General features: G+C 33.7%; 1 protein-coding gene across 1 annotated transcript; it reads right to left on the bottom strand.

The window, feature by feature from the left end:
* Positions 1–9,887: 9,887 nt before the first annotated feature.
* LOC108343220 (auxin response factor 3) lies at positions 9,888–15,810 on the bottom strand. The gene is made up of 11 exons (XM_017581351.2): positions 14,833–15,810; positions 14,443–14,499; positions 13,933–14,115; positions 13,697–13,781; positions 13,517–13,607; positions 13,277–13,441; positions 12,685–12,804; positions 12,520–12,595; positions 11,307–11,466; positions 10,299–11,215; positions 9,888–10,227 (listed from the first exon to the last, which is right to left on the bottom strand). Exons 1-11 carry the CDS (start codon positions 15,163–15,165, stop codon positions 10,210–10,212), a joined length of 2,205 nt encoding a protein of 734 aa, XP_017436840.1. The 5' UTR covers positions 15,166–15,810; the 3' UTR covers positions 9,888–10,209.
* Positions 15,811–16,165: the final 355 nt, after the last annotated feature.

Genomic DNA, 16,165 nt, shown 5'->3' with positions numbered 1-16,165 from the left:
CAAGTACGTTCCACCTATGCACTAGATAATATTCTATACTCTCTTGAGAGCTAAGGCTCCATAACTCTGACTTGAGTGTCGGAGTATTTTCGCAAGTACCTTCCCCCTCCGTTGGGTCTTGGACATCTAGAAGCAACTAAGATACATCAACAAAGATACATCAACAAAGTCCGTCTCCACAAAATATGTGTAGATGATGTTAAAAACAAAAATCAATAGCATGTAAGATGACATTTTCGGATTAATCACGGAATTGCATAAAAGGTCATTTTAGTAAAAAAGCTTAAATATCATCTTTCTTATCTCTCTTATGCAATAAAAACACCCTCTTCTCATATTCTTCAATTTCCTCAACATTTTGTAAGCAAAGAAGAAAAATATAGCAATAAAAAATTAGAGATGAGAACAAAAGTTAAATTAATGAATAGTAGTAAGAGATTCACTCCTAATTTAAAATAAAATCACATTCTGTGTATACTTAAGGTAAGTATTTAAAATATTTAATAATATATAATTAAACCATTTTCTTCCAACGTTAATATGATACACAATAAATAATATTTAATTATTCTGTTTTCATATATTAAAAAGTTATATAAAATAAAACTAATATTTTTCATAAAAAGTTATAAAATATCCTAATAAATAAATAAAAAATCAGACAGTTACGGTTGTATTTTCAACAGTAATTAATAATGCGTTACTGTTTAATTTTATATAGTAACGGGCTGTACTTACCTCATGAAAAAAATATCTCCTGAAGGACCCGCAACCATCAGGTGACATGACTTAAAATAATATTTATTCATTTTAACTTGATAAACATCTTCCAACAATTTAATTACAAGTACACCACCATTCCTCAGCTCATATTATTTTTGTTGTCATTTATATTAATCTTATAATATTCAATAAAAAATTTATCTAACTGAGTTTTAAAAAGAAAAAGATTGTAATTTTCTTGGAAGGGAAAAGAAAAAATTAGATCATTTACAGTTTCAAATTTCAACGACTTTTTTCCTTCCTAATTTTGACAAATATTTCTGTTTAATTTTAGCAGTTGTATTTTTCTTACCCCGAAACTGACCAAACAAATATATAATGAAGAATATATAAGAATTAAAAAGAAAAAAATAGAATATAAATATTTGTAAAGCATGAATATTTTAATGAAATTGAAGGGGAAATACGGTAAGTGGAATAATTAAAAGTGATGAAATGATTGATGGTGGTGAAATCAAATAATTTGGTGAGGAGAGCAATAATTTAGTAAAATAAAGTTTTTTATTTTATTTTTTAAATGGTGAATGCATAAACAGGGTGACGTGGCACCGTCCAGAGGCACACCTTGAGGGCAGTAATATAATAGTGCAGAAGAGCGAGAAGCGTTGTTGTAGTGAGACACAGTAAAGGACGGTGCAGCGAAAACGACAACGTTGCGATGACGTCGTTATCCATTTGAAGGAACTCCATTGGCTGGCCACGTGCTTGTGGGAAGCACAACCATCTTCACCGTCCACATGTTCAGGAGCTGTCGTTTTTCGAAATCTGAGTGTAGCGAGTGAGTGTGGGTGGTTCAGCCCCACTACACGTTTTCCTTGAGTTTCTTTTATTTTTTTAATACCATATAATAAAATAGAACGCTCTCTCACAGGTGGTTGACCTGACAAGATTCATTTGCTTTTCGAAAAAAACATTAAATCAAACCCATCAATTATAACGTGTTATGGGGTCCTGAACTCAAACCCATCTACTTCTGTCACTTCTCATCGCTTTAAACATAAATTTTAGTTTTAATTTCACCCATGTTAGTTACTTCTTTCCTTCACATTTCTACATTACTTATTTCTTATTTATTTCCATTGTATTTATTTATTTTCCCTCTAAATGAGATACATAATTGGAGATGAATCTAACACAAACATTTTGTTAGGTGCATCGTGTTCTGTCGATATCTTTTAATACAGAATTGAACGTGATTTTTGTTTGGGCTAGGTTGCACATGCACTTTATATATATACCTCTTTACGTTGTCCCATTCAATGTATATACATCTTGATGCTGTTCGCGAATTAAGTACGGTACGGGTTTAAAGTTACAGAGTCATTAGTAACGAGGCAGTGCTATATTTAACACTAACAGAATTCAATTCTTCAAATTTAAAAACGAAATGCGTTTTTTTATGAAGTTACGTGTCTTTCTCACACAGTTTCAAGGTTTTCACCATGGCTAAAATTAAATCATTGGAAAGTTAAGAAGGCTGGTAGAGGATTGTGATAAAGTGTTTTGACAGGTAAGTATGATAGCATTTTGTGTAGTGAACAACCAGTCTTCGAAATATGTACATGCACGATAAAGTTTGAAGGGATCTCCATCATTATGACATTAAAATAAGCAAACAACCAATATTGGATGATGATGGAGGTGGACAGCGATGCCTTCGAAAATTCTCATGGGAACAAGACCAATTAGGCTTCTCGCAGAGTTAACATAGTACTTCCGTAGCTAGTGACTATAGAAACTTTAAGACATAAGGATTTTTTTATTTATTTATACCGAGTTCTAATACTTTCAGATATTATATACTGTCATTTAATTGTAATGTTATCTGTATATACTATAGGATACAAACAAAATTTCACATTAGATAAAATAAGAGGATATGAATTTATATATATATATAATATTTTTTTTAGTAAGAGATATTTTGAAATAGTACCAAAAATAAATTTATGAGAATTTGATCCAAAATAAACAATATTTTATCAATGTAGAGTCTTATGTGTATACGAGTATTTTATAGAGATTCTTAACCCTACAACCGAAACGCGGTCACAAAACAATTCTCTAACACACCATTCATGGAATGACATTCCTTAATCCATCATATATCATTTTCAGTACACTTGTTATTTTTTACGAATTTCAACATAATTAAAGTAAAAAAAAAACAATGAACAATTTTTTTCCAAAAAAAAAGTACTTCGAATGCAGTGTTGGGTATTATTGAGCTTAGACAGCTTGTCAACAAGTATTAGCTTGGAGAGGATATGTTATTGAATTCAACGTGGAACACTCTTTTACCACATAAAGAAATTCACATTCTGTTTTTTTCTAATTATAACTTCAAAAAAGATTCCTATTTTGTACACAATGGCAAAAATAAGCAAACACTAGATTTTGGGTACATTTATATTTTGTCAGAAAAAGCCAGTATTCTATTTTCCTTTTGCAATAAACACCCGCGCCCACCAAAAAGGAAAACGATGGAACCGGAAGCAACTCATATACATCTCTATTTAGTCTAAAGGTGATGGATATTAATTATAGCATCGCATTGTGTGCATGTTACACGCCTGCTGTTGGTAGATTACATTTTGAATATTCAAATTGAAAGAAAAAAAAATACAATGTACGACTTAAATAATTACGTATTGATTAATTTTTAACCAAAATTGTATTATTCAAAGCCATACAAGTGTAGTGTGTATGTATAAATATCTTTCTTTTTTGACCATTGCATAGTGAGAATTGCAAAGGTGGCACACACTTGTAATCTTTCCGAGTCTATGTATGGATTTCATGGTTTTTCTCCATTGTCACTTTCGCCCCATGTAAGGTTAAAACCATGTACTCCATCAACTACCATAGTTTTTATTATATAGAATCTTGAGAGGGACCACACGATCCAGTATCGGCATTATTCCACACTTCCTTTGTACGCAAAATTTGACTTTTCCAATGGTTTTAGATGAGTATTGGGTAATCACTATAAATCATCTCCCACACACTCTCCACATTTTATGCACGTCATTTTAATGGACCCTTGCAACGTAAGTAGTGACGAAACTCTCATCTTATACGTCTAATATTTTACTACTCCAACCAAACTTATAAATCATATATAATATATCATTTCAATATTTCTTCCCAAATAATTAATACCTTCCTATCACTATACACGTACTTTTCACGTCTTATTTATTTATTTATGTAACAATCTTTTCTTTTCTCGTACTTCATTAGCCAAATTGAACAACTACAGAGAAATGTCCAAGATTATGAACTTCGACCAATTCGTGTTCTATTGCTGTTTTATATTTGAAAGAAAAAGGTCTATTGGTGAGTTCACAAGTTCATTTGGTACCATGATTTATTTGTTCTAAATTATTTGATATTTTAGTATCAGTTAGAAAATTGACCCGAAAAGAACTTTACTCTCTTGTCGTGTCAGACAATTTGGTATAATTCTAATTGCACCGAAAAGAGAAAGAGAAGATGATTTTCTCTTTCTTAGATATTTGATATTTATTTATTAAAACTTATATAACAGTTACATTTATGAGTAAACTTGCTGATACTTCATTCCCTCTTCATTTTTAAAAGAATCAAATTAAAAGTTTGACTTTATCTCTTTTCTGAAAACCAATCCAAAATGTTTAATGCATTGAATATTTCTTTACAAAAATGTTTTAATTAAAGGAAGAAGCTATTTTAATAATCCATGGGTTAATATGATTCATCACGAGCTGGCTGAGTTTGAAACAAAAATATATATTTTTATGTTGGTCAATTTTCAACCCGGCTCATTTAAACTCGGCTCATCTGGTTTGAACCTGTGAGGAGCTGGGTTGATTCACTAATACATCTAATTTTATTTTATTAATTTATTATCTTATGGAACCCTAAAAAATATCATCTGACTTATTATATTAGGATTGTGTTTTACTTTTTTTTTATTTTGAATTGTCTTGAGTTTAACATCATTTTAGAAGTGAAATTTATTTAAATTTGAATTACAAAAAATTTACAATTTTTTTTTTATTTTAAAAAATTGTAATTAAGTGAGTCAATGAGTCAACTTGTTTAATCCACCAACCTGTGATGGGTTGAACCGAATTCGAATTTTTCGTTAATGAATAAGCCGAGTTAAATTGACTCACTAAGTGACCAGCCTGTGGTGAGTCAGGTTGAATAACCCGTTTTGAGAGCACTAACGAGACTTTTGATATGCTGCTGAGATGGGCCTATTTGTATACACTATTTGCGAGCTTAGAAGATGGGCCGGTTAAATTGGAGCCGAAAAGTAGCTCTTCCAAGGGAATTTCTTCCTGAACCCCATAGTCTTAGTGAAATGAGTTAGTTAAAAATTTTACACTTTCATGTTACTTCCCAATTTACAATCTGAAATATAACTTTATATTGCAAGACAATTTAAAACAAAATTTACACCATAAATTTTATTTAAATTTGTATTATGAATTATATAATATAAAATGTAAATTTATTTTACAAATTGTATATGTTATGTAATTTGTATTTTAAAATGTCTTTCAAATAAAGAAATTTCCGTCATCCAAGCCAGAAAAAGTGGTCACTGGGCCTCACAGGAAAAGTCCCTTTAATGATTTGGGATTTGTCATGTCATGACTGTCCAAACATATGTCTGTTAAAATGCTTTGTAGCTTTGTTCCCACCAATAAAAGCAGCTATACAACATAAAACCAAATATCACTTATTATTATATCCCAAAAGTGCCATAGAAAAAAAAAGGACTTTACATTAGAGGAATAAAAGGAAGCCAGAGATGGGTGTGGAATGCTGCAGAAAGGAAAAAAGGGAGAAAAGAAAATACAAGTTCTTTTAGCATAATCATCTAGTTTAATTGTTACCATTTGAATTGAAGAATAATATATGTAAAGTACAGAGAAGATGCAAATCCAGCAGCTGCAATAGTGTGCTCACAGAATGCAACTATATTTTTGATAAATTTTTGGCACTGCAAAAAGAGAAGGGATGATATAATATTCAGTCGCTTTCATTGAAGTACCTTAATCCCACTACCACTCTGAATTCTTTTTCCAGAGCCCCTTTTATATACCTTTGTAAGTCAAAGTTACTTCCTTCTGCAAAACGGGCATAGAATAACAGTATATATATAGCAACAAAATGTAATTATTAGATTTTCCATTTTTATGATAGCAATCTTACTGGAAAGTATTTCAAGTGGCATCCTAGGTTGAATCACAATTGAATTGTAATATGTGTACTGATTAGATTTTAAGTAACAAGTGCTGTATCCAAAAAAAATTATTACATGAATCTTAACTTGTTTATCAGACAGTTTGCATCACCATTGAATCCATGACTAAGAGTGAAATAATCAACCTTGGAGACAGTTTATGAAATTGTCTGAGAAAATGCACTCAATAAAGACGGTGGGAGATTGATTAATTATTAGCTAAAATAAATGAAAAATCACTTATGCAGGAAGTAGATACGTTTTGCTTATTAAAGTAATAATGCAACTGTTTATTTTTAAAATAAATGGATTACATAATTCTTTATTTTAATACTTTAACAACCTTATATCTCTAACTCTAAGAAGACATCTATATTTTAAAGGCCATAAATACTTTAACATTTATGGTAAGAATGAGAAATTTGACTACAGGTAAAAACAAGAGGAAAAAAAGGGATATCAGTGCAACATTTATTACATGTGGTCCTGTATATATATAAAAAATAAATTAATAACATATGGTCCCAAGTCCCAACTGAAAGTTAAGAATGTAATTTTTTAGGAAGTAAATCACCTTTTCTCACCAGTATGTTGTCCCCAAAATAACTTGACATGTGACATTTTTTTTATACTATCTAACCCAACAATACTGTTTTTACGAAGGTTTGACACTAGTTATGTTTTTACGAAGGTTTGCTCAAAGGTTTGATACTTCGTATATGGCGTATAAGTGGAGGTATATAATTTGACTAACGGTCCATGAACCAATCTTAGTCTACACTTTATTAAGACTAAGACAGAGTCCCAGCTCAAATCGAAGAGATAGGTTCAAATTGGTTGTTGAGAAAGGACGGCCTGGACATAGTCTACGATGGATTGTCCTGTTCCAAAGATTGAAATGGGTTTGGCTTATGCCGCAACATACCTGATCGGACCAAAAGTCATGATGGATTAGCCTAGGCAAAGGTTGACACTTGTTGGTCTAGGTCGATTGTCGAAACAGGTTCTCTTAGTCAAATTTAATCAAATTTTGGTTGACTTAACTTCATAAAATTTAACTAAATTTCAAACTTGGTTAAAATTTGTTAAATTTTGGTAACCACCAAATCGGTCAAAATTTTGGTCATGATCAAATTTTTGTTAAATTTGACCGTGTATGTCTTATACGAAATTCAATCAAATTGGACCTAGTTGGTCCAACCTAATTTCTACAAACCTAATTTCTGCAAAGTCAGTTTCTATCAAAATTTGGTGGAATTCCGTCAAGTTTACATTGATTGAAATTTGTTTGAATTCGATCAAATTGACCCAATTCATGTTGAATGTTGTTTAGGATTAATCTATGATGATGAAGTTTGAAATGAGTCAACTTGATTCAAAGATCAAGATTGACCTGTCGAAACTGAAAGTTATTTTTCATCAATTTAGTTAAGGTCGTGACAAACATATCTATATCTAAAGTTTAATAATATATTTAAGTATAATAATTTTTTTTTATGATTAAGAAGAAAATCCATATTCTGAATCTCACCATAGAATTTTTGTAAATTTTTCAGTTTTGTGAGGTTTTTTAGTAGGGACTTTTTGAACCCCAAGACAGGAGGGCAAATTAACCACTCTATAGAAGACTGTTGTTTCAGGAGCAATGGAACGTTGAGTTGTTAGCAATTAGAGATGTTGGAAGGTTCGCTGTTTTTGACCAGAATTGTTACGTTCACTTTCTTTTACTGTTCGGTTCATAAACTTTAAGGTAAGTAAATTATGTCACTCTAAAGTTGAAAGTGATGGCTTGAAGAAGCTCTATAACCAAGACATTTTCTTATTGGAGTCAGATTTTTATCTGTGACGACACAGAAAAGGAAAATTCGTGAAGGTATGGACTTGAAAAAAAAAACTACTGAATATCATCAAACATCATATTCATAAGTGCAATTATATTTAAACAAAGTTTAATAAATATATTAAACTGATTTTTAAATTTGGTCTATTGTTTTTTACAAAGGCTCACTCAGAGAAAATGTCCAACAACACTTGCACAAAATGCTAGCAAGTTACAGAAGTCACAGCATATCAACAATGGCAAATTTAACCACGCAGAATCGAAACTAACGAATCAGCATTCGCAAACTTACTAAAAACAAGAGAATCCAAAGCTAATATCTGAAGAAACTCAATTGGAAAGAAGAAATGTGCTTCGAAGGTATATAGAGAAAATAACGACGTATGGGAGACAGTAGATAATTAAAAGTCAGCTTGGCATGTTTTAATTACTAATATCTACCAACTTTCAAATGCTAAAAACATCAAATACTGCATTTTTTTACTATAATCTATTAAAATAGATAAATTAAAAAAATACGTAAGTTATTATTTATAGTAGGAAACACTACTAAAAGAGAAAGTTATTATTTACAAACACAAAATTTTCTTGTACTCTGTTTATGTGTGATGATATATTTAAAATAATTGTACACTAAAAGAAAGTTAAATAGTATAATGTATTATTGAAATGAATTTCTGTCAAAATAAAGTCCAAAATATTATTGAATGCACATTAATAAGATGTTAACAAAAGTGGGAAAAAATTATGCGAGCTTTGTTTTCTTTTTGTTTGAGTTTTCATTTTGGATTTGACTAAGTTTCCGTATATCTTGTGTAACACGAATGATTAACTTTGTTTCCGAGGAACACGAGTCTTAGATTCGAGTCTTTGTCAAAACCAAAACCAAATTCGAAAATATAGATCATTGTTAATTAAATAAAGACATGCATGAAAGTTACTCTCGTTTGTTTAGAAGTTTACATATTGAAATCCATTTACAAAGTTTATGAAATTAAATCACTCAACCAGTTTGAAATCACAATTATTGTTTGATATTCATATACACTTTCAACATTTATTCACATCCTAATATGTAAAGAAAACAATAAAAAAAAATTAACTATTATTAATAATGAAAATGAATGAACTTGTTTTAAATGAAACAAAAATAAATATTTACTTCCCTTCGATATACAATTATTTAGTGATAAAATTTTCTCACCTTTTAAATTTACATAAAAAAAAAAACTTCGGTTGCAATCGCCCTAAATTAAAACAAATAAATAAAATAAAAATTGTATCATTACAATAAAAAAAGCTAGTGCCAGTAAACAAACCCCTTAGGGTTTAATATACACTAAATCTTGTTTAGAAGCACGAGTGTACATTAAATCTAAAAAAATATAAAACGAAAAAAAAACTAGAGTTGAACTTCAACCGGTGCACCAATTTGGGGAAATAATTAAAATGAATTAAAATAACAGTTTGTAGCGGAAATTCCTCAAAATTCAAATAATGCAAAATTATATTTGAAAACAAGACCTATTTAAAATTAATAATCTTCAATCGCTTTTCAAGATTAATAGATTATTTGTAAATAATTTCATGTTAAAGGGCAAGAAAATTAAAAAAAAAAAAGTCCCAAGCATAAAATTATACAATGAAATAATTCTGATGTTTTAATTTACCAAGTCTATAGCTTTCCGTATAAAATCTAAAGTTTTCAATATATCACTTGAGTTTGACATTTTCTACTTTCAAACGCAATTTCATCATGCATTTTACGAAGAAAGCTACTATTTAGTCAAATACCAGCACGTTAGGTTTCCATAAATACACGAGATAAACAGAGTAACGTGTTTGGTCCATGGCTATGATCCATCTGTATCCAAAGATCTCCCTGTCACTAAAAAAGTGTTGTTTTTGGACTTGAGAGGAAACAGGATTGACCCAAATAGCGTTATGCAACTTTGTTCTTTGCAGTGAGCAGAAATCACTGACAAGTGGCGGTTGGAGATGTTTAAGGATGCGTTCCCTTCCATATGAAAGTTCAACATCTTGATAAAGATGTTTAATAAATACATTCAAAGGGTTGGATAAAGATGCATAGTATTACCACAATAGTTTTTACTCGAGTAGCATTCTCGTACAGGTCACATTGCCTATGCACAAACCATAAATACACAAGTACTTCAACTTTGGTCATTAGCCAATATTAGATAAAATTAACTAAATCAAGCAAACAACAATTTTCCTCGTCACTGAAATCCAAAGATATATTATAGCAAAGCACATAACCAGAGCAAACAATGGACCAACTCTTCAGCTTATCAATTCCAGTGAGTCGTATTAGCTGGCACACAGTTCAATACTGCAACACACCCTGCATAGAGTAGGAAGCATTAGATGAACAATTACATCCTCCTGCATGGTAAAGGTTCATAGATAAGATACCTTTGTGCAGTTACTTCCAACCGCCTTGCTCTGGAGTGTCCTGCTAGGATGAAACTCATCTTCAACAATTCTAGTAAAGGAAGGTCCAGCATTAATTGGTAAAGTGATGGTAGAGGCATCAACCTCTTTGGTTGCAACATGTGTGTTCTCAGTCAATGAAAAACCAAAGAGTCTACAACTACTTTTACATGAGGAAACCAACTCTTGATTGTTTCTCAGGGCCGACACAGAATTGTGTGACTGTGAACTACCCAACTGATTACGAACATCAAACATACCTAAAGAACTAGCCCTTTCCGGAGCTCGCCTAGAGAAAGTAAGATCATCAGATGGGGGAGATGCAAATGTTCTAGCTTTCACTTCAGATGCGCATAAACCTTGGTACATCTTACTATGTTTCTTATTATTATAATCACTGTTAGAAACTGGATTAACTGCTTGCTGGAACATTAACACAGATGATGGAGATGACACCTGTGAAGGTGTAACGGATGCATGCAAATGCGGAGCATTGTCATGCATCTGTACAGACCACCCATTTCTGGAGTTAAGCAACTGATAACCATCAAAATGTCCCAAGCGACCATTAGCTCGAGCCTCCTCTATTGACAATGCTCTTCCATATGGTTGACTTGGAAGAATTTCTTGACCTTGCAAGACCTTCTGGAACCGGAAAGATTCACTAAAGCCTGTGCCATTGCAGGAAAAATCAGATGCTGCATGCTGCATTCTGATGTTATTTCCCGTTGGGGGAATCCCGGGACAGTTTGGACCAATATAGTACCTCCCTAAGTCATATAACCGGGGACTCTGAGCATTAATACCATCAAAGGGAGGATTAACACCCAAAATTTCTTGACCTTGCAAGACCTTCCGGAACCTTAATGATTCCCCAAAGTCTGATGTTCCAATCCCATCTGCCGAGTAACAAATTATCAGTGTTATTGCACCGAGAAACATGGCTCAATTATATACTTCTCTTTCAAGAAAATTGGTCTAGTGACTTACTGGGAGAAGGAAATTCCATCTTCGTTGAAGTCATTCCAATCCTGGTCCTCTTCAAACCAGCTGCCATCATGTTGCTGGAACTTGAAGCAGAACCACATGGCTCAATTTCCCATGGGGAAACCCTATTGTGCCTAGCAGCTTCCATGTCATCCCACCTTACCTGTATAAAACATTAAGAACAAATGGCTCAACAATTTATAATCAACAATGAGGTAGTGACAGTGCAAACTAAGGTTGTGTCCATTATGAATGACGAGAACATCAAATCTTTTGAGATAGAACAAATTGACATACAAAACAAAGGAATGCTTGAGATTTCTGCAGAAACAACAAGTTTAAAGAACAATATCAAACATTGACCTGCAATATACAGATATGTTGTTAGCAGTTGGCAGGAGAAAGTTAACCAACCACTCAAATTATTAGTATTGAAAGACAAGCCAACGTTGGCTGTGACGGATTCATGTCAAACATGTATTCCACTGCTAGGCATGGAACACACTAATGAAATTTACATACCATAAACGATGAATTATGGCTAAAAAAAGAGATAGGTAAACTATCATTTACAATTCAAATTTCAAAAGATAATTGTCAAGCTGATAGCCTGAATAAAGGCAACACAATTAAAGGGCTGGGGGGATACTACTCATTACATTCATGCGTAATTTAAATAAATCCAAGTGTATAGTTTCTTCTAAAGTTTTTTTTCATTTATTTGAGAAAAATATGTTTAAAGGCAGGTCCATGGAAGTTCTTACATCCTGCAGAGTTCACAAACCCCGTTCATCCATGAAACGAATGTGTAAATATCCATCAATAAAACAAAAATCATCAAATAAGGACAGATTGAACAATAAAGGAGTTGATATTTGTTTAAAGCTTCTTCAAAAAAAAAAAAGTACTGAAACAAAAATAAGAAAGCTGTCAGTTACGGGGAGGAAAATGCAATCATATTTAGTACTCCTTCTACCTTGCTCACTTATATATCCAAAACGAATGTGAAAAGCTCAATAATGTAGAAGTGCAAAACTAATGTAGTCTATGGAGAATCCCCAGCCGAAAATCCTACGAGTATAGACTTAATCTTCGTAATGAGCTCAGATATGACCAAAAACATTACAATATCAAGCCTTAAACCTTACAACACACAATCATGTGTACGTGAACAATAACAAAATTAAAGAAAGACGTGAGACCAAAGCTGACATACCAGTAGGCATCTCCATTTCGATCCAGGCCATCTAACTGGATCGACATCACTGATTCCAGCAATTAATCCAGTAAACCTGTTCAATAGAAATTGTATCAAGATCACGAATTGATAGGTAATCCATTAGTAGCATGAACTCGTACGATATTTGATAATTTAACAAACCTCCGCTCTGCAGCATCTTCTGTTTCAAAACGCATCCTGAACCTCATTCCAACTAAATAAGAACAATCAAGACTCTTTAAGAATTTGTGAACAGGTATGATGAATTCTGAAGAGCTAAACCTGCAAAGGAACAGCAAAAAAGTATGCAAGACATTCTTAAGAGAGATTGAGAGAAAACTGACGGAGAAGTACTGAATCAGTAATATTAAAGAAATAACATTCCTAAAGAATAGCTCTGGCAAAAACCTTCCAGTGCATGGAACAAGTGAACTGTTAGTTTTTACTTTAATCTTATTAAAATATACAAATGAATGCATGGAAATTTTAAAGCGTAAAATATTCAATAACCATTAGGAATTTCTGGGAAATTCAATGCAGGTCTTCTGTTTCTATTAAACCAAATCTCCTTTCTAGCACCTTAAAATAGAATAGCTGTAGTGAATCGGGAAATTCACCATTATATTTTGCAATGAAACCCATCCCCATCTAATACCAACATAAAACACTCCACAATTGCTCATAGAACTGAAATATTTACGGATTCCCTTGACTAGCTCCTGGGAAAAGTACAAGTGACTTAATAGAAAAATACCTTGGATTGTAGCAAACACTAAAAGCACATCTTGTAGATAATGCATTAACAACATCCATGAAAGTTCCAGGATTCAATTGCTGACCAGTAGGTACTGCAAAGGAACCAGAACCTTTCAACTGGGCTGCCCTACGAATCCCTAATCTCAGTTCTCCATCGTCGCCCCTGATTTATATTATAAAATGTTAGTTGTGTTTAGGAATACAAGTTCATATCAGATACAAATTCAGGTCATGATACCTAAGAAACAACACAGCATCTCCAGAAACAAGCTTCTTTTTGTTCACAAATGCACTCCATCCAGTAGTTAGCAAATGCCTTCGTGGCTGGCCTGTTCATTTGCATAATGATAAAAGATAAAACCCCCAACTCAAAGTGTTCAGCATGCTATGCATACTAGTATGTTAACAAGTGACATACCCCTGTATATATGACGAAACCTCCACTCCAGGCCATGAAGATCCTTAGCCACGAGCTCCTGTGAAGGTCTCTGTTGACTGTAATCCTAAAAATAACAGTAGAGTACAAATTCAAAATGCTACCACAAAAATACATACACAAACAAGCTTGAAATTTGGATATTAAATATGATAAATCAAATTAGACCAGCTCGCAAAACTCTTGAGCACAAACAATGCATTGTAATTAGTAATTACCAGAGGAGGAAAGCAATCTTCAGCTGCTCGGCGAGGCACTGAAAATCCACCATGAGTGCTAGTGTCTGAAGCTGTGAGAGTCTTGCAGAACATATGGGGAGTTGTTGACTTCACCATTGCTTCAGTGTCCTCCTCTTCCCCATCAGCTTCAATTTGGCCTTCACGCAACCTTTGCTCCACTTGCTGTAAGGAAGTGTCGAGTTCGAGCATAATTAAAACTAAAATCAGCCAATAAAGACACTCCATTCGCTTAATAATAAAATAACACTACATCTTATCATAACAAAAGGGCCAGTAATATGGATTTGGAAGGAAAGCAAAACACAACACAGTGTCTTCCTTGGCTTCGAGAGATATGACATTCTGCTCAATCAAACAAAATCATCATAACTAGCTAGTCATATTTCATCTGACCCGAAAGACTAGGACAGATTGAGATGCCTTTCTTTCTGCAAGCTTCCCAGACCCAAACTGCACCTAAGTAAAATCAACATCATAAAGAAACCGCACCTCACTTTCAGGAACCAACAACACTTGGCAATATACTTCATCGCTCCCTTCCTCCGCCTGTTCAGAAAAGGCACAACCATATTACATTAAAATATATATGCAAAATCAAAAACAGACCACCCCATATTTCCCTTTACACATGACTCATCCAAAAGAACCAAAACCAGAGACAAAACCAAAGGGGTCGCTCCTTCATTCGTAAATCGTTGAACTAGACAAGGAAAAACATCAACTTTCTCAGCAAGCAGACAAACAGAAACCCAGATACAAACCCCCATAAAGAAACCAAATTCAAGAAAAGGGAAAAAGGAACAAAAACTCCTTAGCCGACACATTGGTTTTGTTTTGTCCGATGAAGGGTAAAAAAGTTACGAAGCGAACCACACTTACATGGAGCTTGACATCAAGAACACGACAGAAGATATGGGCTGGGATATCATAAGCAGTGACCGGAAAATCCTGAACATGCTCAAAGTGTCCCTGTGGCAAGTACACAACAACACTTCCTTTCTTCGGCAGAGAGATCAAAGGTCCCGCACATGCGTGCCACAGTTCCAAGCAGACGGAAGAAGGAGGAGGAGGCGGAGGAGGAGGAGGACCAACCAAGGTGGAAGCAGAAGTGCTTATCCCGGAGTGAGAAGAAGAAGATGAAGCGGCAGAAGAAGAAGAAGCGGATAATGGAGCTTCATCATCCTCGGTGGTGTTCAGATCGATCAACCCCATAGGAAGAAAGCGATGTTTGCAATGTTAAGAAATCTAAGAAGTGAAGGAGAGGGTCGGAAGAGGAGGGAGGAGGGGAAGATTTCAATGAATGGTCTCATGCCTGCTGCAGCATTTTCAGAGAGCGTGAGGTGTAGTTGAGTAACTTTGGCATTGCTAAAAGAGGGTGTGACCCAATACTCCAAAAAGAAAGAGACCCTCTTTCTCTGTCCTCTCTCTATCTTTCTTTCTCTCTCACTAACCTTTTATGAGTTATCACTCTCTCTGCTATTTTGTTTCTTTTTGGGGTTCTTTTCTTTTACTTTATGTTTTGGCTGGGAAGGGAGGTGTGTGTATTTTGGGGTAGCATCAAATCAAGCTTTCAGTGAGATTTAAGTTGGAGTGATATAAAAATGGTAGATTTGCATTCCATCCTGTTTTATTTTATGTGTTTTTTGGGCCCTTTTGCCCGTTGTTCTGCGGGGTGAAGCAGGAGCAGTGGTGCAGTTGCCGCTGCTGCAATGCAATGCTATGCTATGCTATGCTGAGACTGTTGGGTGTGATGTGTGGCAGAGAGATAGAGAGAGAGAGAGAAAGAAAGAAACAAGGCTAGAAGAAGAAAGACTGTAGTAGTGGTAGTGGGTGAGTTTGTGAGGTTATGTGTGGGTTAAAAGGCAATAAAATATGGGAAGTGAATAAAAAGTATTTAAGAGTGTACGGCATCCCTGTATTTCCGGGCGGATGTCTATTCTGTCCTCTTCTACTTCACCAAATCTCACACCTATCCCTCTCTCATCTCTGCTTAATCTTCTCTTCTCACTCTCTCTAATTCCTCCCTCTCTTTCCAGACCCCACTCTTTTCCCTTATGCTAACCTATTTACCTCCACATCACATGATGCCATAAATTTACTTCTTCTTTTTTCCATTTTTTCTCATCACTCCACCTCTCTCCCACCCTTCCTTCTGCATGCAGATACTTTTTACAATTATCATTATCCAACTCAATAATTCACTATCTTATTA

Source organism: Vigna angularis, chromosome 6 (assembly GCF_016808095.1).
Source record: "Vigna angularis cultivar LongXiaoDou No.4 chromosome 6, ASM1680809v1, whole genome shotgun sequence".
NCBI classification, from domain to species: domain Eukaryota; kingdom Viridiplantae; phylum Streptophyta; class Magnoliopsida; order Fabales; family Fabaceae; genus Vigna; species Vigna angularis.
Note: the sequence above shows the minus strand (reverse complement) of the source record. Positions and strands in the feature narration are given on the sequence as shown.

Excerpts from the sequence above, each read along its gene's own strand:
- LOC108343220 (XM_017581351.2), bottom strand. The coding sequence starts at position 15,165 with ATGGGGTTGATCGATCTGAACACCACCGAGGATGATGAAGCTCCATTA. Across the intron at positions 13,608-13,696 it reads GTTTCGTCATATATACAGGG|GCCAGCCACGAAGGCATTTG; the intron begins GTATGTCACTTG and ends GCAAATGAACAG. Across the intron at positions 13,442-13,516 it reads GATGCTGTGTTGTTTCTTAG|GGGCGACGATGGAGAACTGA; the intron begins GTATCATGACCT and ends AATATAAATCAG.